The 24,170-nt window shown below is 45.0% G+C and overlaps 1 protein-coding gene across 3 annotated transcripts; it reads right to left on the bottom strand.

Annotated features, from left to right (window-relative positions):
* Positions 1–1,912: 1,912 nt before the first annotated feature.
* On the bottom strand, positions 1,913–22,997 carry LOC119383589 (pre-mRNA 3'-end-processing factor FIP1). 3 transcript variants are annotated; one of them, XM_037651831.1, is made up of 5 exons: positions 22,816–22,997; positions 19,909–20,103; positions 15,910–16,254; positions 8,930–9,247; positions 1,913–4,093 (listed from the first exon to the last, which is right to left on the bottom strand). In XM_037651831.1, exons 1-5 carry the CDS (start codon positions 22,960–22,962, stop codon positions 3,263–3,265), a joined length of 1,836 nt encoding a protein of 611 aa, XP_037507759.1. In that variant the 5' UTR covers positions 22,963–22,997; the 3' UTR covers positions 1,913–3,262. The 3 variants fall into 3 exon arrangements, with proteins under 3 accessions (XP_037507759.1, XP_037507760.1, XP_037507761.1); XM_037651832.1 differs by having other exon boundaries at positions 8,930–9,124; XM_037651833.1 differs by lacking the exon at positions 8,930–9,247.
* Positions 22,998–24,170: the final 1,173 nt, after the last annotated feature.

The following is a 24,170-nucleotide window of genomic DNA, read 5'->3' as shown; positions in this document are numbered from 1 at the left end:
TGCACTTTTTTACTAGTAAAGCATGAAGTCCCACATCTTTTGGAAGGTTGTAGAGGAGCTTGCACCGCATCATATCAAAATGTTCACTTTTTGCAGGAGTGGAATTTAAATGCACAAGCAGCACTTTATTCCATCTTCAAATGAACTGCGATGATCTTTTTACCAAGTGTGGTTGTATACTGGACGGAATTATGCTGAGGAGTTGCTAAATCATCGGGCTAGTAGTTGGAACTCCCACCCAGGAGTTCCAAGTTGTGTCCTAGATTTACCTTAATTTCTCTATAACAAATAAGCAGTTGCGTCAATAACATTCTAATCTATAACTGTAACATATATTAACACGAAAGTGTTTTATGCCGGGGTCCACCAGGATTTTCATGACGTATTTCCGTCACGGAAAAAGTTCCGTTGACAAGAGTCGAACCCATGACCTCTCGGTCCATCACGATGGCTGGCGGGCGCTTAGCCCACTGAGCTACCGCCAAATGCATAACGGAGGCTAGATGAACGCGCCTTTTATATATCACACTTTCCTCTCATAGTGCTCTTGCATGGATGGATGGATGGATGCTATGAGCGTCCCCTATAAAACGGGGTGGTGACGTGTGCCACCAGGTTTGAAAAAAAAAAACGCGCCGTTGCTACGACCGTCCCATTCGGCGCATTTTCAATAGAAGTGTAATTTCGTTTAACACACCGCGGGGGTGGTGTATTTAGCTCAAGGCTCACTCATAGCATCCATCCATATCGAAAAATAGCTCTCCGACGCTCGCCTGGCTGTCGCACCACGTTCCCCGCTCGCCCTGTGAGAATTAACTGACAGGCTAGAGGGAAGACGCGACGCGTGTAGCGTTTCTCTTCGCGCTTCACTACGCTTTAGAGAAGTGCATATCGAGTATCAGTGTTTATTATGTGCTTGTTGATGCCATATTTGCGAGGGATTCACCATATGCGGTGTCCACATATACGTTAAGAACTTCTGCTACCGCAAGGGTTAAATCATGATCATGGGCGTTAGTAGTCGGTACGGAGATGTGCCACTAGGCATCAACGTGAGTGCGTCCACATCAGGCGGTGCTACATCTGCCAAACAACAATAGACATTTTACAAGCTCTGATATACCAGTGCACTAAAGCAATCAACCACTTCTGTGACGAAACGTTTCACTTTTGTGTTATACCGATTCCTATGACAGAGGGATCAACCATCTTTTTTTTTTTTACTTGCCCTCAGTGTCCCTTTAAACCTAGGCTTTCAAAAATGGTGCTTTAGTACCTCGATTTGTTTTTTATGATGCCGTACTTACCTGTCACTGCTGCTTGACTCTTGCTATGCCGCAACTTCATGAACCACAGCCAAATGTTGCATAAAAAAGTGCAACATGCCACAGGCTCGGAAAAAGCATGCAGCCAAAGGGAAAAAAAAACAGGTCACAAAATTGTAATGAAGTTTATTATTTCCCCAATTCAAGGAAAACAGGCTTGGGAAGGAATGAGTTTGACATTAACAGTTGGATGATTGATGAAATGTGACGTGTGAGGCCTGTACGTGAAACCAACGACAAGGAAGTAAACACAATGTCAACACTCTTATCAGTACAGACGGGCATGGAGCAAAAACCAACCTCTCATCTTGAACATGTACGGCTGCAGTATGCCAAGAAACAGAAAGGTAAAAAGAGAAGAGTTTGTTTTGCGGAGTGTCAAACTATTTGGACTCCATAGCACAACACCTGTGGCACACTTTGAGAGAGTTTGTGCGGAAGTTTCCTTCCAACTTCACGTGAATGCTACTGCCGTAGACCAAAGCTGTTGCTCATAAACAAGATAAGTTTGTGCGAGTACAGCTGCCCGACTGACAAGCACCACTGACCGAATACTGCCACATGCATAAACAGGCCAATTCGGAGAAACAGAAGCACATCACTCGCTCAATGGAATAGTCATGAAACTTTCACGTGCATATAAGCAACGGCATGACAAAACCCGTCTCCAACTTTTGACGGAAAACTTTTGTTCAGCACCTTCACATGTACAAGGTAGCTATGCAGAAATACCCAAGGTTACAAATTAGTAAAGCTTATTACAGATTAAGAATAGTTCATTTTATGTTCCGAAATTGAAATCAAGACAAAATACAGGAAATTGTGATGTAATAACGTCAACTTGGCAGCAAGCACTTCAAGTATAAGTTGACGTCAGGCTGCCATTCTCAATTAAATCACAGAAACAAAATTAGCAAAGGCATCTCTTTAAACTTAACAACCCATATATTATAAGAAAAAGAAAGAGCAATCGCATGGCAGCCTCCGGCAGACATCACCTAAAGCTGCATAAGACAGGATTTCAAATAGGGGATCTGCAGCTAAACACAAATTCATGACGTGCTCGGCCAAAATTCAAGGAAAGGCAATAACCACTAAACAGGAATCTGTTAATCTGTAAATGCAGTGAAAGTTTCATGGAATCCTTCAAATAACTGAACAATGCACTCCATTTCAATGCTTAATTGAAGTTAATAAAACAGCAGACACTGTACACGTTCAGTAGTGGGTCTCTCAAATGACTGTGGCCACATCTCAGTTCCAGACAAGCATAACACAGCCAGAGACACTGCAATGACATTCTGGAATGCAGCTGTCAGCCCAAGAAACAGTGAAACAATGTTGATGCCCAACGCGAACCTAGAAGCTAGCACATGCTGCCTGTAGACGTCTTGGCATACCGTTACCAGTAGCAATGTCTTTTTACATTTCTACCATGAGTGCTGTTGGTGTTCCTTACGATCGCTAAGTGTGCATGTATACCTCATGGTAGAGGAAGCTTGCACGAAACGAAAGAGAAGCAGCCGACATGACAATCCACTAAGCCATTTTAGCCTTAATCTGATCAACTAGCCAGAGACTTGCTTCTGGCTGTGCTGTACAAGCTGTGAATGGGAGCCTTGAGGCAGACATAACATTTCGTGCAAGTTCCCTCCAACAAGCACAGGTGAAGTTTAGCGACTGGTTAGGGTAGTAACAACCGTGGATGCAAACCATAGACTAACACATCACTGGCACCCATGCTTTATCTTCATTGCTTCGTGCTAGGCACTATGTGTTTCTACAGCATCCGAAGCAGACTGCTGTACTGCAAGGATGTCTCCCAGTGTCTCTGAGTGCCTCCTCCTCGAAGCACGTCCGAAGGTTCCTGCCTGCTGTATCCTTCCCCCCACACCGCTTGGCCCAACCTGTACACTTTCACCGTCCGGCGTAGGATGTCAGTCAGCCTTCGACTCATCACCACCAGCATCGGGCGCACCACCGGCCTCACTGGACGGCGCCTCGACCTCTTCAACGGGTGGCCGCTCCTTCTTGGACCGCTTGTGCTTGTGCTTGGACGAGCGCCGTTCTTCCTCCTCTTCATCGTCACCACCACGGTGGTGGCGGCGACGTGACGACCGATGCCTCTCTCGCTCCTCCTTGTCCCCACGGTGCTCGCGGTGCCGCCGTTCGTAGCGTGACGACGACGATGTCTCCTCGTACTCGTCCTCGCCGCCACCTCCTCGCTCTCTCCGGTCACGCTCCCGGTCCCTGTCGCGTTCTCGCTCCCGCTCGCGGTAGTACTCGCGGTAGCGCCGTGACTCGCGCCGCTCCTCGTCGTCGTAGTCACGGCGCGACGAGGGCCGCTCGCGTTCCCGGTCGCGTTCCCGGTCACCACGATCACCACGCTCACTGCCGTGGCCGCGCTCACTGCGTTCCCGTCCAGACCAAGAGCCGCCGCCACTGCCTCCGCCGTCGTCCCCGTACGACTGGCCGTACCCGCCGGCACCGTTGTAGTAGGACGAGCGACCATCATCACCATAAGACGAGCCACGATCTCCGCCGGGGCCGCCTCCAGCACTTCCTGGCAGCGGTGGCGGCGGATGCGTGAACCGTGGTGGTGGGAAGGCACCGGTCTCATAGCCCGGTGGTGGAACGCCGGGGATCATGCCTGGAATGGGCGGTGGCACACCAAGCCCATCCAGGCCCATTCCCATGTAGCCTGGTGGTGGCATGTGTGTCGGTGGAAGGGTGATGCCGCCCAGTGGCTGGTCCCCGGAGCCAATCACCTGCGAGCCAGTCGGGAAAGAGGAGCTCAACGCCGCAGATATGCAAAGCGTACTGCAGCGTAAATATACTACAGCTGGGAACAAAAGGTAACAAACCACAGGCGCCATAAAGAGGCCTAACTTATGAGCACTCCAGCCTGCACTTGAGTATGCAGACCTACCTACACTGCAGCTTTCAATTCTTGTCCGTGGGCTTGGACACAGCCGGCAATCTGCCTTTTTTTTTTTACATTTCTCTAATGACAATCCTAGTCTGCAGCTTTTGTCCCCAAAGTATGCCAATTTTCTGTTCAATCACTAATCCAGAGAACACTGGCAGGTTGAACAGAGGAAAAATGACACGACCACCAGTGGGTTGTGATCACACGAGCAGCAGAAAAGAAAGAACAAGGCACAACTGTGCGAGTGTGGTGCTGAGGGAGACTGGGTGAAACGTGGGTGGGGGGAAACACAGATTGGGTGTTATTATTTTTTTTAACAGAACAGTACAGACAGATAACAAAACAGAAAGTTGAAGCCAAGAGCTACAAAACTAGAACGACTATAAGCCAGAACAGCGGAATTTAATTCTGTGCTAACCAGTTCCACAGCAGAAATACTTCACTTCAATCTTGATGGTGTAATTAAACGATATTAAGGGCTCAAAGAGCTTCAGTAGGCCCATTTAATGAGTCGGTCATATGACGAACAGCCATTGAACACAAATTACCGGTTTAAAGAAAGGGGCTTTATCACTTTACCACGACAAGGTTACGCCAAATTGTTTCATCAACTTTACAGTTGAACAACTGCAAGTACGCTGTAATAAATAAAATAAGTGCCCTTGTGGTATTTCCTGCTGGCAGCTTGAGAAAGACAAGTCGCATGACCAGAGCCTCTGCAATAAATGAGCACATTGAATGCCAAGCTAAACATCATTGTCGTTGCCATTATATGTCTGCAGTTGGTTAAGGTCTCTGCAGGTGAAGGTACTTCACTTTATATGCAATTGACATAGGCCTGAAACCAATGGAGGTAAAAGAAAAGTGGCGTGTAAGAAAAGATGGTGAAGAAAAAGCGAACTTAAAAGTTTTCATGAATCAGTGAACTTTATTCTTGAAAAGGTACAAGTAATTAATTTACAGACCAAGTATAGAGAAGAAAGCACAATAAATGACAGGCAACCTCAATAGCCCATATCTCTACAACAACATTTTTACGTTTGTAGTTGCCAATTGAATAAAGTGCACGCACACTAGTGGGTCAGTCCATGCCAAATCAACTGATATTTTCCCAACCGTCATGAATATAGCCGAAAAAATTCTAGCTGTTTGATGCTCGAAAACTTATTCTACCCGACTCAGCTATAACACTCAATAGTATCTTATTTTCTAAAATTTTTCTACGTACCGCAAAAAAAAAATTTGATGCAGCATTCTTGCACATTTCTGCCAGTGCCAATTGCCAAATATACATTCCAATAATCGATTATTTTGGCAGTCACATAACTCCATTTGTTTGCCATAAACGCTGCCTGAATGACTGTATCAAATACCATGCCCTTTTAGAAAAAATCACACTTCCGCCGCATGGGCGAAGCAGTGAATGCGATAGCCACAAATTGGAATGCTATACTATGTAAGGCTAGCAGGTAACTCTTTTGGACCCGATCTAGTGTAACTCTATAAAACCCTGGTGTAAAGGTACATGGCCGCTCCAGGGAGCAAAGTGGTTTTGTGATGTCTGTCATCTCAATGCAAAGAGTAAGCGGTGAAAGCACAGCATGTACAAGGGTATATGAGCTGTATACTGATGCCTGTCGAGATAGAGCGCGTGCCTGCATCCTTGTGATGAAAGTTCGCAGCTGCTGCTCGAGCTACGCAGCGCCCCCCCAACCAGCGCCCCTTCATACTCCTTCACCCAACAAACTAAAGACAGGCAGGGCTTTTCCTCTCTGCTTGAGAAGCCATCGACTTCAAGCCCCACACGTGGGGCGATGTTATCGTGTGCGCCGTTCGTGCGACAGAGATGGCTGGCTTGTTTCATCTCTGCTTCAGCCGCGTTCATCCCTAGCACTTGTGCGTAGAACGTACAATGCACGGGGACGATGTTATCAATACGAGCTTTATACAAAACATGACGGCGACGACAAAAACCTGCCAAAGGTGTCCATATAATTGTTATTGCAATAAAAATTGTTTAACGACCTCTAGCATGGCTAGACAAAAAAAAATAAAATATCACTGAAATGCGCAAAAATTTTGGCAATGAAAATAAACAAGCACAATGAGTTTTGAATGTCAACAAACACATGAAACTTTTTCAGTTAGATCCATGATAGCTGGAAACACGGTTGATTTGGCATGGAAGGACCCAATACAAATACACACAAAACATATGAATCTGTGTACTGCTAAAAGTAGGATAATAAACCAAATTCCCTGCCATTTTTATGACTGAAAATTGATGTCACATAAATCTGTATATTTTGTTTATAATAAGAAACAACAAAATTTCTCGGTGCCCGAGTACATATCTGCTAAGTGAGAAGGCGGAGATAACAATAGTGTCATTGTAAAGAAAGATCAACATAAAGAAAACATGACAAACACAAAACTAAAGATAAGATTTAAAAGCCTAAATACAAGCCTCACATAGATAGTGAAAAGTAATTTTCTCTTTGCTAGACTCTATAGCCATCTGTGTTCTTTACTTTGTATGAGAGTGTGTACCGTAAAACAAATAATGTTACTGGCACATTTCACTGTGCGTTCATCAAACATATCACATAATAACAGGATGAAAGAATCCGTAAACAGGGAGGTGGGTGCTCCAGCTGACATTTCGGCAAGTCCACTTGTCGAAACGTCGGCTCGAGCACCCACCCCCTGTTTACGGATTTTTTTTCATCACAAGCTTCCACTTCCTGCCGTTTTTTGGATAATAACAGGATGTTACTTGAAATGAAAGCTACTCCAAGTCACACACGCTGTTGTCTCTAACGAACAACAATATTATTCACAACACATGACATGTGTTCGAAAGTGAGTACAACTCTTTTTGTTAAAACCTGACATGAGTTAGTATGTGCTGAAGAGAGGAGAAAGGAGGAAAGAGAAAGCTGGAGGAAGCCTAATATACAAGGCAAGATAAGGGTGCACTTGAGAGAAGAGATAAAATGGAATAAAAAGAGATTCCAAGACATGGATTCTATCACAAGACAACCTACATGACGATCTAGCGTGCGTCAGAGTAAGGGTGTGCAAACAACAAAGTACTTGAAATTTCAAATATACGCCCTTTGGATTTGAAGACAACTATTTTCATTTTAAAGGAGTTCCTATCTATTCACTTGAATACAGAGAGTGCCTCCAGCATGCACGAACAGCTGCAAAAATTGAAATAAACTGAGTGGCATACCTTCGCGGTATACCGGCACATACAGGACCTAAGAGTCTTCAGCCATGTTTACAATCAACATAGGCCTATTTTATCCTTACGACAGCATAAAGGCTGCTTCCAGCAATTGCCAAATTAACCTGTCTTGCATCGATGGACTGTATCCTATGCCCCGCAGGTTTCCATATCTGCCTACCCTCGGACTCCCCCCCCTAGCACAAGTCTTCAATCATCAGCTCACAAGCCTTCTTAGCTGCTAGAAGAGGACAATGTCGCATGGAATTCAGAGGTTGCCAAAGTCTGTCTACTACCTAGCAGTTCGCTACATCGAATTCTTTTAAATCTTACAACCTGGAAAACTGTTACGACCATGCAGCGATTAATGCTGGAGACATGTTTCTTTGCCCGACACCTCTCACGAGCAGCATTTTTTTTTCTTTGGCTCCTCAGCAACCTAACTAGGAAAGGATGTGTCCTATTGTCACGTGGCAGACATGTGCGACTGGCACCACGTGTAAGAACTTGTCGCCGCAAAAAATTTATTGGATCGATGTGTTTGTTAACTGACTCAGAGAATAACAAATTGATCCAATTTGATGTCAAAGCAGCATAGAAGCTGTGGCAGAAAATGTAGTGGAGGTCTAGAGATTGAATTTTGACCACCTGGGTTTATTTTAACATGCACCCAAGACACAACACATTTCATCTGTTGAAATCGGGAGCTTCACATTGCCAATTTTGAGCTCGCATGAACTTACTTATCCATAAATCATAGCATTGCTGACAGGGCTGTAACAGTGCGAAGTTACATACAGCAACAATCGTGCACAGGTGGTTCACATTGTGTGAATGCATATGCATCAGGAAAGAGGGTGGGCCTGCAAAGACAGACACGGGAGAAGAGAATGAGACAACACAAACACCGTCTTATCAACTGAAAGGCCACCCACTGACAGAAAAGAAGGTAGACACAAAACTTATCAGTGCATGCTCAGGTATGGAGCGCCACCTGTCAAACGGGCACATGTGTCAAATTATGCGAGAGAGAGCCGCTCAGACATTTAATTTCGTCTCTATGCAAGTTAACTTCATAGAGACGCATGATAAGTTTTGTGTCTGCCTTTGTTGCCGCCACTGGACGCTCTTTCAATTGATGATCGGCATCTGTGTTCGTGTCTGCATGCCTCTTTCATGAAGAATACTTGCCAACTAGCTCGACTTCCTGTCATTCTGGGAATGTATTTGTACTTCAAACAACTGCACTGTATAAAGCGAACTTAAAGCTCGGTTGTGCGCCAACAGTCTAGCAACAAACTGTGACTAACGAGGTCAGCTAGGAAACTAAGGAGAGCCGGATATGGAAGCACAGGATGTGGCAAGCGTGGAGGCGAGGAAGAGAAGCGCCTGCAAGAGGAGGAGGCGTGGGGGAGGGGAAAGAGGAGGAGGAGAGCAGCGCACCTGAATGACCCCTTCCTTGGCGGCGCCCGGTCGCCGGCTTGGCAGGGACGGGGCGCCGCCGCCAATGACGTCGATGCTGCCGGACATCTTGCGCCCCGGTGGGGGTCCTGCCTTCTTGGAGCCCAGTGGGGGCGGAGGGATGCCTATGCCCATGCCCGTGTACTTGCTGTTCTCGTTTACCGGAGGGATGGGAACCTGCGGCAGCAGAGGTTCAGGGGGAAGGGTCCCTTGCTGCTGCTGCTGTTGCTGCTGCCTCTGCTGCTGCCAGGCCAGTTGGGCATCGCCCAAAAACACTTCGTTCCTCCCCGTCCGCCAATCCTAGAGGCCACATTCTCGGTCAAACACTTCCGGGCCCCACCCCCACCGCGTTTCACAAACACTCCTCAACTTGGCAAACTGTTCTAAATACGCTGCCCAGTGGAGGGCAGTATGCCCACTCAACCAATGCCGTCACCGGGCTGTCTGCACCGATGCTTTTCGACAATTTTCGAGCCACTATCGTACGCAGCACCTATTGGGATCCTTCGCATTACAATGAGTGAGTTATCGTAAACCTGACTTAACCAAACTTAGAATTTTCATACTAGTAGCCTACCTGCTTTGCACCAAGTTCAGTTTCCTGAAACATAAATTTAATGCTGGTCCATTGTTTATTGACAATTTCTAAGCCACTATTGTACAGACTACCACTAGAATCTTTACGGTTACCGGGTTGCTCAGCTACTCATAACAAGTATTTCTGTGCAAACCTCATGTAACCCATCTTAAAAGTTTCGTGTAATGTTAGTAACCTATCTGGTTTCTACATACTTATTAGACTACAAGCTTATTAGAACTGCTCCCATTAAGATCTAACTTCCCTTGTTAGGCCAAAACCAGAATATGCATGCTTTGTCTAGAATTAACCCTATAACCTATCTGCAATTTATGGCTCAGGCTGAAAAGCATTTCTTGACTGTCATAACTGCTTCGATGGACAGGCAACACTGCCCTCCACTTAACAGAGGTGTTTAGGAGTTTCAAGTCTAAGAGCATTTGTGAACATGTTTACAGGTCACTCTTTGGTGCAGGCCAACTGCGTGAATCAGCAGAAACAGACATGCAAGCAAACTCGCAGGTCTATGCATTTACTGCGAGTGTTGCCTCCACGTCACTTTAGCTGTCAATGTTGCCAAGAGAAGGTGAGTTGGTGGATATTTTCATGGCATGAATACTTGGTACTGTTCACTAAAATGGGGCTTTGCTCTGGGTCTTATACCGTCTTTCAAATATGGCCAGCATCAAAAACAGCCTATGTCAATAGCTAACAAGATGGCTGCAGGCAAAGTAACGCAATGCGTTTGGGAATTGACTCCGCGGCTTAACACCATTTCGCGACAACGCCAACAAAAAAGGCTAAGAAAAGTGCACGTTGCTAGTATTCTCTAGCCTTTATTATGTGTGGGAAAAAGCCCTCAGAAAATGAAAACAGCGCAATAATCTAACGATTTGCAATATAGTACTCTGCCATAAATCATAAGAAAAAAGTAAATAAGTCAGCAGGAACTGAGAGAGAACGCTTTCAAATTCTCAGTTGGTACGTACAACCATCTGTCCTGGCAACACTGAGCGACATTAGCCATGGAAGGCACACAGAGCAATGACAAAAACATGTACATTAATCAGCTAAATAGTGTGCACCAAAGAGCGCCTCAGGAAATCAAATAAGCATATGTAAATCAGTTTCACTTCAGCACTGCTAAAGAGCAGATATATTTAAGCATGCCTTGAAATACATGTACTCCTGTCTGACATAGACATAACACATTCTTTCTGTGAATAACAGAACTGGCATTAATAATTGTCGCACTCACTTTCTGGCCATGTTTACTTATTTTCTAGTAAAGATCTTGCAAACTGTACAGCGTTACATGAGGACGAGCAGCGACTGCTTACATACAAGAAAATGTGACACTGTGTCGTACACAACTTGACAGAGGCAGTTCATCTTGCAAAGAGTGTGCTACGTGTCGCGTATAGGCTGTGCAACTATTTCATGCCTACAAGCAGCCACATTTGCAGACAGCTATTAATGCCTTGGTGCTAGTATTTCCAGTATTTCAACAATAATGAAACGACCGCGATAGGTTGGTGCACGCTGGTCATACAAAAAAATGTCGGTTCAATGTTGCTTAATGTATGTGCCCATCGAGTCACCGGGTGACATTTTGGTGGCAGGCCAAATGTGGAAAAGCAATGTGCCATTTAGATTTGATGGCCATAGTGAATGGTACTATAATGGCTTCTAATCGGCGCACCACATGCTGAACAACAGCTGAGAAGTTCTAAAAAACACTGCTATTTCAGGAGGTATCTAGCAATAAATAATAAGCGTAACGGCGAAAAAGAGAAAACTCCAACCAGAAATTTATTTTAGATACCCGACGTTTCGAAGCCTGACCGGTTTCTTCTTCAGAGGTGAGATGGCCCGAGACGCACGGCGCTTATATACGCCTCCTTGCCGACACTTGTCGCAAGCCTTGACAATAGAGGGAGGGCAATGTCCCCGTGGTGCGGTTGATGTTCCCCGCTGTTTGTTGTATATGCCACGACTCGAGGAGGAGCCGCCGGTGCAAGCTGCTTTCTTGTTCCAGGATCACCGCATCGTCAGGACTAATGCGGTGGTCAAACTTCTCACAGTGCTCCGCCACTGCACTCCGTTCGCCGTTCAACTGACGGAGATCGTTCTTGTGCTGCCGCATTCTTTCTCAAAAGTTATTTGTTTCCTCAATGTACGAGGCGGGGCAATCAGAGCACGCAATCCTGTACACGACGCCCTGCGCTTTTTCCGTAGGTGCGTGGTCTTTGGGTCAAAGAAGAAGCTGCCGATGGTGGTGGACGGCTTGTGGGCTATGTCGACCCCTGCCTTTCTCAGTATGCACGCTATTGTTTCGCTGGTGCCCGCGATGTAGGGAATCGACACGCGGCGTTGCCGGTGGTGTCCTGTTTCCCCCAACTTTGTTCCTGCGCAGGGCCTTGCGGATGAGCGCCTTTGTATAGCCGTTGGTGCCGAGGTCTCGGATTATTTTCTCTTTTTCTTCCTTCTGCCGCCGTGGTGACGAGCAGATTCGTTCGGCCCTGTTGACGAGGCTTTGCACAACGGAGGACTTGTGGCAGGCGGGGTGGTTTGAGCTGAAGTGGAGATAGCGCCCGGTGTGTGTTGGTTTCCTGAAGACGGAGAAAGAGAGGCTCTGTCGTTGTCTTATCACCAACACATCCAGGAACGGGAGGGTTGAATGAATCTCCATTTCCGCTGTGAATCGAACGTGGGGATCCACGGAGTTCAAGCGGGCGAGCAGGTTGCTGACCTCGTCGGACTTTACCACACAGAAGCAATCGTCCACGTAGCGTACAAACAACTTGGGTTTGGGGTCATACGCGGCAAGCGCTCGGAGTGCAGTGGCGGAGCACTGTGAGAAGTTTGACCACTGCATTAGTCCTGACGATGCGGTGATCCTGGAGCAAGAAAGCAGCTTGCGCCGACGGCTCTACAACAAACAGCGGGGAACATCAACCGCACCACGGGGACATTGCCCTCCTTCTATTGCCAAGGCTTGCGACAAGCGTTGGCAAGAAGGCGTATATAAGCGCCGTGCGTCTCGGGCCATCTCACCCCTGAAGAAGAAGCCGGTCAGGCTTCGAAACGTCGGGTATCTAAAACATATTTCTGGTTGGAGTTTTCTCTTTTTTTGCCGTTAGTCTATTACCCAACCAGGCAGACTTCTGCCGAATGTTAACCTTTAATAATAAGCGTAAACTTCCATCCGTCACTAGAAGTAGTTAACAGCGACATAATCCAGATCAAAGTGCACTGTAGGTCAGGCTTCCAATTTTTATAGGCATGAAATCATTGGGCACCTATAATAACCTTACGAAGTAATAAAGAAAGCACTTCGTTCCACTTTTATAGAGCTGACGAAAGCGCGCCGTCTTTGATCATGTCTATCTGTTCAAAAGTAGCACCTATGCCAAGTGACATCCTTATTTATTAACACGGATACGAGCAACACGTCCCACCGCACGTTCACAGCATAAGCAATGTCCACAGTACTGGTGTTAGCAATGTCAAGTGACCACGTGTCATGCACAGAAAACAAGGTGACATAGGCGAGCATGTTCCGGGCAACAACTACTCCATCATCGTCAACATGCTATCGGAGTCAACGTGCACCCACCTGCTCCTCACACACAGAGGCACTTCACTGCAGCAGAGCCTCGTGGCCTCATAAACAGGTCGTGGTGAAATGTTATTAACAGCTTACGAGTACATATCACTGCTTTTGCATTTCCGTAGCTTGACTACAGAACTCCGCAGGATGCACTGCACAATCAAGACTGCAAGTGCTCCTAAAAATTGTTGCCGAGTTCAACGTAGGTAAACTTACGTGGCTAACTTTCAGCTCAGTGGCAGAGAACAACGTGGCCTCAGCAAGCTTAATAAATGCAGAAGAGGCCTATCCCGTAAGTTCAGTAAACGGCAGTAGCCTCAGCTCCACATGGAACTTGAACTAAAAGGTACAATTAAAAATTGCAAGAGGGGCCAAAAAGGTGTTCTCTTCTGATTTTCTCATGTACGTGCACACTATGACAGCAGAACTGGCACCAGCATAAAAGAAAAGAGAGAAGATTACAGCTACTATGACCAAGCATTCTAATCTTGAAGGTTATATGGTTGGAAGAAAAAAAAAAGAAAATGTTGCACACAGCACGCGGCTCTAATACAGGTAAGGAGGGGGGTAGTGCACAGAGGTGCGACACAAAAAGGGCTTTCACAGCACTGGACAGCATACACACGTACACACACAACAGACACATGCAAGTGCAGGAAGGGCAAAGTGGGTGAGTTAGCGAGAGAACATGGAAACTGAAGCATCAAAGCACATCAAACGAGAGCATGAAATAAATAATGGCACAAGCAGTCACTACATACCACGATAAACACATGCAGGCAATATCAGCGGTAAGACGGTCAATTGTAAGCCTACAAAACAAAGCTTCTTCCTTGAGTCAAAACTAAGAGAAGACAGTTTCATGGTAAGGTGTCAAAGCTTTTAACAGCTGTTAAGCTGACCATTAAATTAAGTTTAAATAGGTTAACATGTACCGCCTAGGATTCCGCATGTACCTAGTACACAAGCATTTATTGCATTCCAGCTCCGTCGGAATGGGGCCTCCCCAGCCAGGAATTGAAACATGGACAGTATATACAATTTCTTTAACCAGTTTCACGTATTTCCTGAAGTGCAGTCGATGCCCCCCCCCCCCCCCCCTCGTGAGTTTACGTTATCTTCTCGCTTACAGAAGCTGTAGTCCCCACAAATGCAGTGTGTTTCCTGTTTTATGACACGACACTGCCAATTTGTAGTTTAACTTAACGCTTGACTTTTCAATTTAGTTTATTTAACCTGATGCATGTCCTTTTTATTTGGGTAACTTCACCCGCTCCAATGTCTCTAGTGCATATATTACTGCCATTTTATGTTAAACCCATTCCTCTCTACAAACCAAAACCTCCAGGACTCCAACTACAGTCACCCTAAACAAGCGCTAGCCGGCAGACATTTCTGCGGTATACTAGCGTGAGTTTTTACTGCGATGAATAGCAGCAATCATGTAGCTACAGCATTTGTCGAAAGTATAGAGGCTACTCTGCGCCTTTTCTACATAAGTTGGGCTGTGCAGGGAGCATCAGTGCAATGGCATTCCTGTCACTCAAGCCCTTTGAACATGAGTGCTGCAGTTATTTCTATTGCCCAGAATGCATGATTTTGTGGCGTACTAACTCCTTTAAAGCCCATACAGTCCAATCTGAATGAATGTATCCTGACAGTTACAGGAAACACAATGTGTGTACTTATGACAAAAAGTGTACATTGCTGCCCATGGCACAAGACTGTTTTTACCGCGAACCACCCAAGAACTGTTTTTCTCGCAACCATGTCCCAATGCCTGAAGGCCGCAACACAAACCCGCCTGATAGAAAATGTTTATAAGTGCCCCTGACTACAAAAAAATTCCTAAATGACAGATTCTCAAGACATGCTGTAAGTGGAGCAAGACATCAGCAGAACAATATGCAAACTGTTAAGGTAATCGTTAGTAGAAAAGGCAGAACAAAAGCAGGCAGCATTAACAAGCAAATATAGCAGGCTCATGCTAGGAGTGTTAGGCATTGCACACGATTAGTTTTACTATATGACGGTAATTGTAAAATAACGATACAGTTAGCTTGCTACACTTTAATGTATGCTTTTTCTTTTGCAAAAGAATTGCCATGTGATAGGGCATCAGCACAGTCAATCTACTTGACTTTTAAGGGTATATAAACATTTAAAAAATTAATGAGAACTACGTAGAGAGTATACACGGAGAGGCATTGAATGCACAGGACAAACGGTACTTTGTTGAAAACTACACCTAGTCTGTTGAAGATTCTCTTGCACAAATACCAACCCCCGTCCCCCTCCTCTCCACCACTTTCTCCTGAAAAACATTTAGTCAGTTAAGAACAGTGCAGCAAGCAACATAGAAAGAAGGGCAAACCTACCCTATTTTCAGCACTGTTTTTGTTCCATCATGTAACATTCAGTCCATAAGCAAGCTGTCCTGAACCTTTAATTTGCAGTGTAGCATCCATCCTGTGCACTGCATGCCTTAACACCTGTCTTTTCTGCACTCTATTCTTTTTGTTCTCAGCTATGAGCCAACTGGACTAAGGTTTTATCATGCTAAGGTGCAAAGTTTACCTAGGTTCTTGAAACCATCACTTGCTGTTCCAAGCTAGGCACAAGATGCCAAGTTAGAAAACAGAAAAGTTAGCTAACTCTTGCTGCCCTACGCATAACTATACATGATTAGCATGCAGATAAATACAGCAGCATGCCAGCCGCTGCTCTAAAAACTGCCACGGAGACACTAGAGATACACCAATGCGGGCCTACCTTGATGGGCACATTGTTGTCGGACCGAAGCTTACGCTGCCGGTCGCAATAGATCTTCCAGGTGTCCTCGTTGAAGCCGTAGTTGAAATAGTCGGTGATGTCGGCACCTGGCTTGCGCCACGGTTTGTCCTCTAGGGACTCTATGTTGAACTCGTAAATGGACGTCCCATTGATGAGTGCCACCTCATCTATGTCGAGGCCCTTGGTCTTGCCCACGCCCGGAACCCCCGATCCGGGACCCAGATTGCTAGCAAACGGGGGCCCCCGCTTTATGTTCAGGTTCACCGTCTGCGTTGGCCCCGGATAGGTGGTGTACGGGGAGGTCTTGATGTCTCGTATCGTCACCTGCGTGGGGTGAGAAGGTGCACAGCAGACTGAGTTTTCCCCACAAATGCGGCCGGTACGTAGGTATGAAGGCGTACTGACAGCAATTTTCGATGCTGCGTTTACTCTGCCACACAAATCTCCTGTATATACAGACGGCTCTGAGCAAATGTGAAGCTCAGTAAGTGCTGATAAGGTATTTTTTGATGATATTAAAGTCAATTTTCCCATGGCACACTAACTGACATTGACACTAGCGTGACATCAGACTAGAGTGTCAATTCTGGTGACTTCACGCACCAGTATGGCTTGCTGATGACACCAGGTACTAAAACACACAAAATGGCTGCTTACACCTCACCAAAATATTCAAAATGGCCGCTTGTGCATCACCAACGGAGCCACGCAGCAGAGTGGCCATGGAAACGCCACGATATCTTAAGCGAGGACATGACGAGAAGTTCATACCGTGTCGCGACGTCAGGGTATAGTAGGAACCAAAACTAGCCTTTAAAAAAATGTTGTAATTAATTTTTCATAGTGCACTCGTGCTTACCAGCACATTTTTTAAGATCTTGAGAACTTAGCCTTACATGTGATGCAAAAAAACGACAACCGCAAATTTTTCGTGTTAGTACCCCTTTAACGAGCAGGGAACGGCACACATCATAAATAGACCTATTCTACTGACCGTGCAACAGTATACAAGACACCCTGGATCTACTCATGCCACCATAACAACTACAATGACACATGAAATTTTTTCTTTATGCTAAGCCTTGTGCTTCCCCATTCGAAGATTGAAAGTTTGAAAGGAGAAACCCTCTACCAAGCAGCATCGTACAAGTATACATGATGACGAGCAGGCTGTGTCCAGCAAGAACAGAAAAAAGCACTTTGAAACCACCGAACAAGAAATCTTACTCCTCAGTGTTCATTAATGGTTGCATACTCCATATGCTAAAAATGTTACGATGTTCAGTGCCAGCAGCTGGCAATGCAAACTTGTCAGAATAATTCTTATTATTCTGCAGTGCGGAACGAAACTTTTGTGCTCATAAGAGGAAAATTTGTTACGGTGTACATACTACAGATACTGTACGTATGCTAGGAAGTAGTGCCTAAGCTACCTCCAGAATTTATGCCCAATTTTCAATTAACAATGATGCACAAGTGCTTGAAATTGGAAATGTGCACTGCCTTACAACTGAGCATGAGAGAGAACTAGAGAAGGTAATTAAGAAATCAGGAAGATGGGAGAAAAAATCTTTAATATGAGGGAGGAAAGCCAAAAGTAAGGTCACATGCCTACTTCTGGCCATTGAATGCACCCTCTGTCTCAATTAGCAGGCATGCATTCCATGCCTTGAGCGTTACCTCAAATATGAAGATATCAATTGCCCTGAGCAAAAAGCTAACCACATTATTATTAAAGTTATGCAGGCAGAGCTTGCACAACTTTAACTGATCATACAGTATACATAGCCCATTGCTATCATGCGCTTTCATGAGTGGACCACACCACACTGCTTCGTTGTCACGATCAGTCCCTGGGCTTCCAGGACTGGTTTCTTGTCTTTTGCATATGATGTGAAATTCCAAGCAAATGTGTCCTCCTGATTTAACAAGGTGTTGCACCCACTGTGATAATTACTAACCCTTATTTAGCAATTATACAGAGAATAGCTCAACTGCATCCACTCCCCTACCACTGCTGGTTAATTAAAAGAAATAGATTTATTTGCTCGTGACCTAGTGCTAATACACCTGCATTCCTGCAATTTCCTCATAAACATGAGGAATGAGGAATATCATGAATAATGAAGTGGCCCTTTTTTTTTTTGACACAAGTGTATGAAAGCATAAGGGCAATGAAGCCCAAAATAGCATAGTGGGTGTTATTTGTAGTTTTTAATTTAGGTGCTGTAATTATGAGATAAATAGAAAGTGGATGAAATATTCCTCTTGCCACCAGTGGAAAACGAACGCACCACCTCCTAATGGAATGATTTAGGTGCTTTAGGTGGAAATAGGTGGAAACCAGGCATTTTATCTAGTGTTGCAACCACTGTGCCTCAAAACTTGCATTAATGAATTTTGTATAGGAACAACTCCACCAAATGCTGTTATAATCATATATAATGGCATATATATATATAACAGAAGGAAGAAATTTGAAATTGTGATTAATAATCACAATTTTCATGGACTTTTCACACGCTAGTGTGAAAAGTCCATTTGGGTGTGCCGAACATTAAACCCCACGTATGTGGTTCAGGCAACGCAGGCCAGGTAGACAGCCTCGTGAAATACGACATGCAACCGACATGCAATGGATGGGAGAACGAATGCGGTGATTATGCAAGCAGGCTGAGCAAGAAAGTTGCGAGGAGATGATCAGTGTCATCTGTAGCATAAATCATGAAATAATGAAAGCACACAGTAGGGTTCCTGTGGGAGCATTCACAGGAACAGTAAACCACTGCCAACCGTAGTGCAATCTGGTACGTAAAAGTGCGACTGTTGAGTCCACTGTTCCTTTGTAGCCTTGTCAAAATCAAACCAGACTCGTGACTATGGATGACAGATGTTGCAATAGCATTAGTGTCCGTGCTTGAAGAAAGAAGCCATCAGTGTAAAAAACAGAAAAAAATTGGTGCTTCTTACTAATTTATTTCAGAAAAACTTTAAGTCGGTTTTGGTTCCAAGTTAGTTTCGTTAGTTCGGGTTGACAACAACGTTGAACCTTATGAGCACCCACCAGGGAATGCAATTTCTGCCTTAGATTGCCAACTACGTGAAATCAGGTTTTTTTAGATAGAGTTTTAACTGTATTTTTATAGTAGCCTTGATGTCATCTAAAGTAGTTCCCAACACACAACAAATGTTCAGGACAAGTGCTGAGACTTCTCTAGTATTAGCAAGGCTTGGCATCGTTCCAGTGTACTAACCACATGCACTGCTCGCCTGACACGGAAAAGAGCAGCATAAATGCAGGAGACAAGAGTGAAGCCGTAAGGAGATAAGTAGAGAGAGAAAGCGAGACAAGATGCATTGGATGGGTGAGGAGCGAAATGAACGATAGGACAAGGCATGAACAAACAGAATATGTACATGCATGGTGTATTTTTTCGCATGTGTAACTTTTCGGTGTAACTCGCATGGTGTATTTTTTCTGAAATGGAAAGCTTGCCGCATCGATGCTAATCTACAACAGAAAGCCGGTCGCACTGTGGACTTGGACTGCACTGGTCCAGAAATTCAAGGGTTTTCAATGGCAGAATACAATTCCAGGACATTCAAGGGCCTTGAAAATGTAGTTTTCAAATTCAAGGGTTTTGAAGGACCTGTACGAGCCCCGGATTATGAGCTAATTGACACACAAATATACTGATATTAGTGGCATAAAAGTTCATCAGATGAAAGAACACACCGCTTCTTATGAACACCCTGTACCACTTCTTATGAACACCCTGTAGCTTATGAACACGAATATTACAACACACGCTTTATGAACCATGCTCAGTTTTAACAGCTGTAGACATGCAGATACTACAAATTTCAGTCAACGGCTTCAGTTCTCGGCATGTTTTATGTTGCAAGTAGCCATGGGCGATGGATGCTACACTTCACGTCAGGAAAAGAAGCCCATATGCAAGTTTCAAGACGTCAAACCTGGACATCGTCGTCGTCATCGTCGTCATCATCCTCATCCTCATCCGCTCCATCTCCAGCGTCACCATTCTTGTCAGCCTCAGAACTTGGACCCTTCGCTTCACTATCGGCCTCCACAGGGTCCGTGACTGGACCATCCTCCGACTGCTGCCCCTGCTCATCCTCACAGCTGAGCTCTCCGGCTTCTCTGTCATCCTGAAAAGCAGCAAGTAAGGGTGCATTTTAGCTTAAAAGCTTTAGTTTCTGCACTAAGTGACACTAAAACTGAAGTTAAAATAACGCTGTAGAAGCAGGATGCCAGAGGTTACTCTAACAAGGTTCCACTAAGTAATACTGCCACGAGAATGGCTGACAGCATCTCATACACCACGTCCAAATCTTTCGTTTTCTTCACGTTGCAAGGTGCTGCTTTTTTTAATGCGCTCATGCACAATGCCTCATAACAATACAATCAAGAAATCCACTGGCATCAATGACATAATCTGTAATGTATGACATGGAACATTAATGTCACTTTTGGAGGAGTGTTAAAAGACAGGGAAGGAAAGACAAAACAGGGGCAGAGATTAACAACAGGCAAAACGCTTGTTGCAAGTCTGTGCCGGTGTGTGCTCTGTCGTGTCCCACAGTGCAGCACTCCTCCAAAAGCTTTCATGTACCAACAAGCTCAAGCTTCAACCTCTCTACTGACAGTGTTATGATTGCTGACAATGTTATGATTCAAGCTTTGAACAACGGAGAGTTAGTTCGCAGGAATTCAACATGAAAGAAGGTACAGCATGAAGACAGGGACACAGGGGAAGACGACCAGAGAACACAAACATTGTGTTGTGTTTTTGTTGTATGGTTCTCGTCTCTTGCGTCCTGTCTGCACACCTTACCTTTCTTCATATTGTTATGATTCAATGCGACCAAAGGTTTCAAGGATCATCAACTTGGTCAGCCCCTGTCTACTTTCAAAACATACTGCGGCAGTGCAGAATTACTTTAGTGTCTTCCCATGCAATGGCTGTCATGCCAGCATGGCCCCTCACAAAATCCTCAAACTCCGTTGTGTGGCCGTCAAAAGTTTGTCTAAAAGAAAGATGTCAAACCACCCCAGCTATTATAAATTTTGTTAGTAAATAGAGAGGCATATGTACACACCCAAGTTATAATCAGGGCCACGCAGTGCATCTAAGCAAGTTGTAATGCTCAACTCTTCATATTTTCATAAGGCTGTACATGCCAGTCAGAAAGTCGTATGTTATGGCTGTCATATGTCAACATAAAGGGTGTCTTGAATACTTCTCAATCAGATTTGTCATGTCAGAAAAGGAGATACGAGGTCCACAAACAATATTCAAAGTGCTTATGTAGCCCGCATACATCTTGCAGAAGTGCCCAATTATTTGGAACTCCAGTTTGGAGGACATCTGCAACAATATAAACAACACAATTTTTCACTTGTTGCCCACATGGGTCCTCATACCGACATTAGAACGAAGACTGACCTCTCAGCTATGGAATCTTATCTAAAAGACATGCTATTGTGATGGTTAAAGACATTCGTCACAATTTTGTGTGATGTCGGACAAGAAAGGATTTGACAGAACACTAGGAAGAAGCAAGATGATAAGTTTATCTTTTGCACTAGCAGTGAGTGAAGGGAGAAAGAAAAAAACAGCACAACTTGTCACCATCATTGTCACCGACAGAGGTAGATGTCATTTACAAACTGTAAATTCCTAAAATATCCTCTGTTAATTTTGGCGTGCTTTAACTGCTAGCTTATTTATGAAAGCTGCATTAAGTAAAAAGCTGGGGAATTAACACAATGCATTGGCGAGCTAGTTGGTGCGAATCTACAGTGCTTTTTTGGCGCAAAATGGTAACACAAGACAGACGACAGGACAACGCACTTAGTCCTGTCGTCTGTCTTGTGCAGTCGTTTTGTGCTAAAAAAGCACTGAGGAATTAAGCAGGTGAACTGTTTGAACATCCTCTGCAGCGACAATATGGCTACCGTTGGTTGTGCTTGAGGACGCGGGTCCAATACTCTGTGTCACTCCCATGGAGGTGGAATACAAAATGCTGAATTGATTTTGGCCAGCTAAGGTTCTTTAACATGCGCCAAAACAACGACACATGTGCGGTTTTTGTACAGCCTCTGTAGGGAAACAGATGCCACAGACAGGAATCGAACCCGGAACCTTGAGCACAAGTGCACAAGCAGCAGAACCCAGAACGGTGCACCACAGATTAGATTGCAACGCTAAATGATACATAACGTTAATAATGTTTATATTAATCGGAGAGTCCAACATTATGTTCCTGGAGGAATAGACCGAACAAAATCAACAGTAATCATTCCGTTCGATGCGGATTCTTCTACAACCATAGGAAGTTACAAGCGTCTTCACCAACATGCTTTTCTGATGAGCAGCTAGAAGCTCCTACTGGTTTAAAGAGATGGTATACATATTTCAGTCACACTACATAAATCTGCTCAGCGCTCTCGCTCACCATGCCGTGAAAGACAACGTTGATTATAGTGATGCAGGATGCTACTACATTGTATATACCATATGTATACTTTGGCTAAAATTAAAGGCACACGAAGTTACTTGAGCGAGCCGCTTAACTTGCAGCAAGCCAATCTTTATCGAGGCAGCGCTTTCCATAGCAAGATGCATTAATTTGCAATAGCTGGAGGTGCGATGTCTAATGTAAGCGTGCTACGAGCACTTTATTCGCACCCTAGAGCACGCACAATCGCATTCATATGGTAGTTTTAAAAAAACTGCTCGCCCAAATTGCTTTTTTTTTTGGACTGCGTTTTGACTAAACGCGCAGCCTAGTGCTAACCGGCCCATGCGCGGTCGTGGCACATGAAGTTTGATGACGGGAGCTAAAGGTTTTCCGTACCTGTTGCGATTCATCTTTATTTTGCAAAAGTGTTGGATCATCCGCCTGTGACTTCGAATCACTGCTCCTTTCATTCGATGCACCAGTGTCCGCTTTCTCATTATCACCGTACAACCAAGCATCATCGTCCTCTGTGGCGGACGCCATTTTGCTCAAACAAGGACCAGTGGATTGGATTTGGAGTTGTGGATCACGATGGATTTTCGATTGGCTCGCGCACGTGCCGACGCCGCCGACGCGCCGACGCCAAGCCGGTGGCATGATGGGAGCTTCGCGTCCGGGCCTACAGGTGTCGCCCCCATCGAAACGACGACAGCGCACCGCCGGCAGCGGTAATCGAAACGCCATCTAAGCCTTTTTTTCGCCGATTTTATTTGTAAGACTTCAGATCAATATGCATGAAAAACCGTTTCTCATTTAATTTTAGGCTGCCAGAAGCGTGTATAGGGCGAAGGCTAAAAAGATTTGAAAGTGACGCACTTTTGGTGGCAGCGCAAACCAGAAAACAAACAGTCACGCCGCACTGGTAGCACTGGTGGCCGTGCAAGGCATAGAGTTTCCTACAATACTTACTAGAGGGAACTCTGGCGCTAGTGTCTATGGGAGCTGCAACGCATGACGCTTCAGCCAGCATGGGAATGATGGGTAGTACACAAATTTGTCTAAACTTCGTACTTTCGGCTCCGTTTGGCTCCGCGTCGGCTGCGTCCGCTTTGTCGAAAAGCGAAGTTCAGCAAAAGTCAGCAGTTTCACTTCGCCACTTTAACTTCTTTAGGCTCAGCAATTCAAATCTGGTCACAAAGTTCACAACGATCCATTATTTTATCCGAAAGAAAGCCAAAACATAGCAATAAACAAAGTCACAAGCACGTTTGAAGCCGCAAGCACGAAGACTAGGCAAATTTGTGTACTACCCATCATTCCCATGGTAGCTGAACGATCGCAGCGCCAGAGTCCCCTCTAGTTAATTTTAGGAAACTCTATGGTGCAAGGGACGCGGATATGTTCATATCAGTTATAGACAGTTTGCTGAATACTGTGAATGAAGTGGCGCGACATCTTGAGCAGCAGAAGTGCAGAGACTTTATACCAGTGAAGGCTTCGTGCAGTTCGGTGTATTTATCATCCAACGCTGGGCAGCTTCTGTGCTCCGGACATCTGTGATGGGGCTATGCGTAGTACGTACCTTCTTTGTATATAAATGCTTATGCATGCATGTTATTCACTGGTATACATGCTAAAACGCTACTTACGTGTCGTTCGTTTTGTATAAACATCGATGCAGTCGCAATAAAATAATTTATTGCAGCAAGTTTGTGTGATCAGCGTTGTCATTTCGCTCGACCTGTATGCGG

Source organism: Rhipicephalus sanguineus, chromosome 2 (genome assembly GCF_013339695.2).
Source record: "Rhipicephalus sanguineus isolate Rsan-2018 chromosome 2, BIME_Rsan_1.4, whole genome shotgun sequence".
Lineage (NCBI taxonomy): Eukaryota > Metazoa > Arthropoda > Arachnida > Ixodida > Ixodidae > Rhipicephalus > Rhipicephalus sanguineus.
This window is presented reverse-complemented; position numbering and strand designations above follow the sequence as displayed.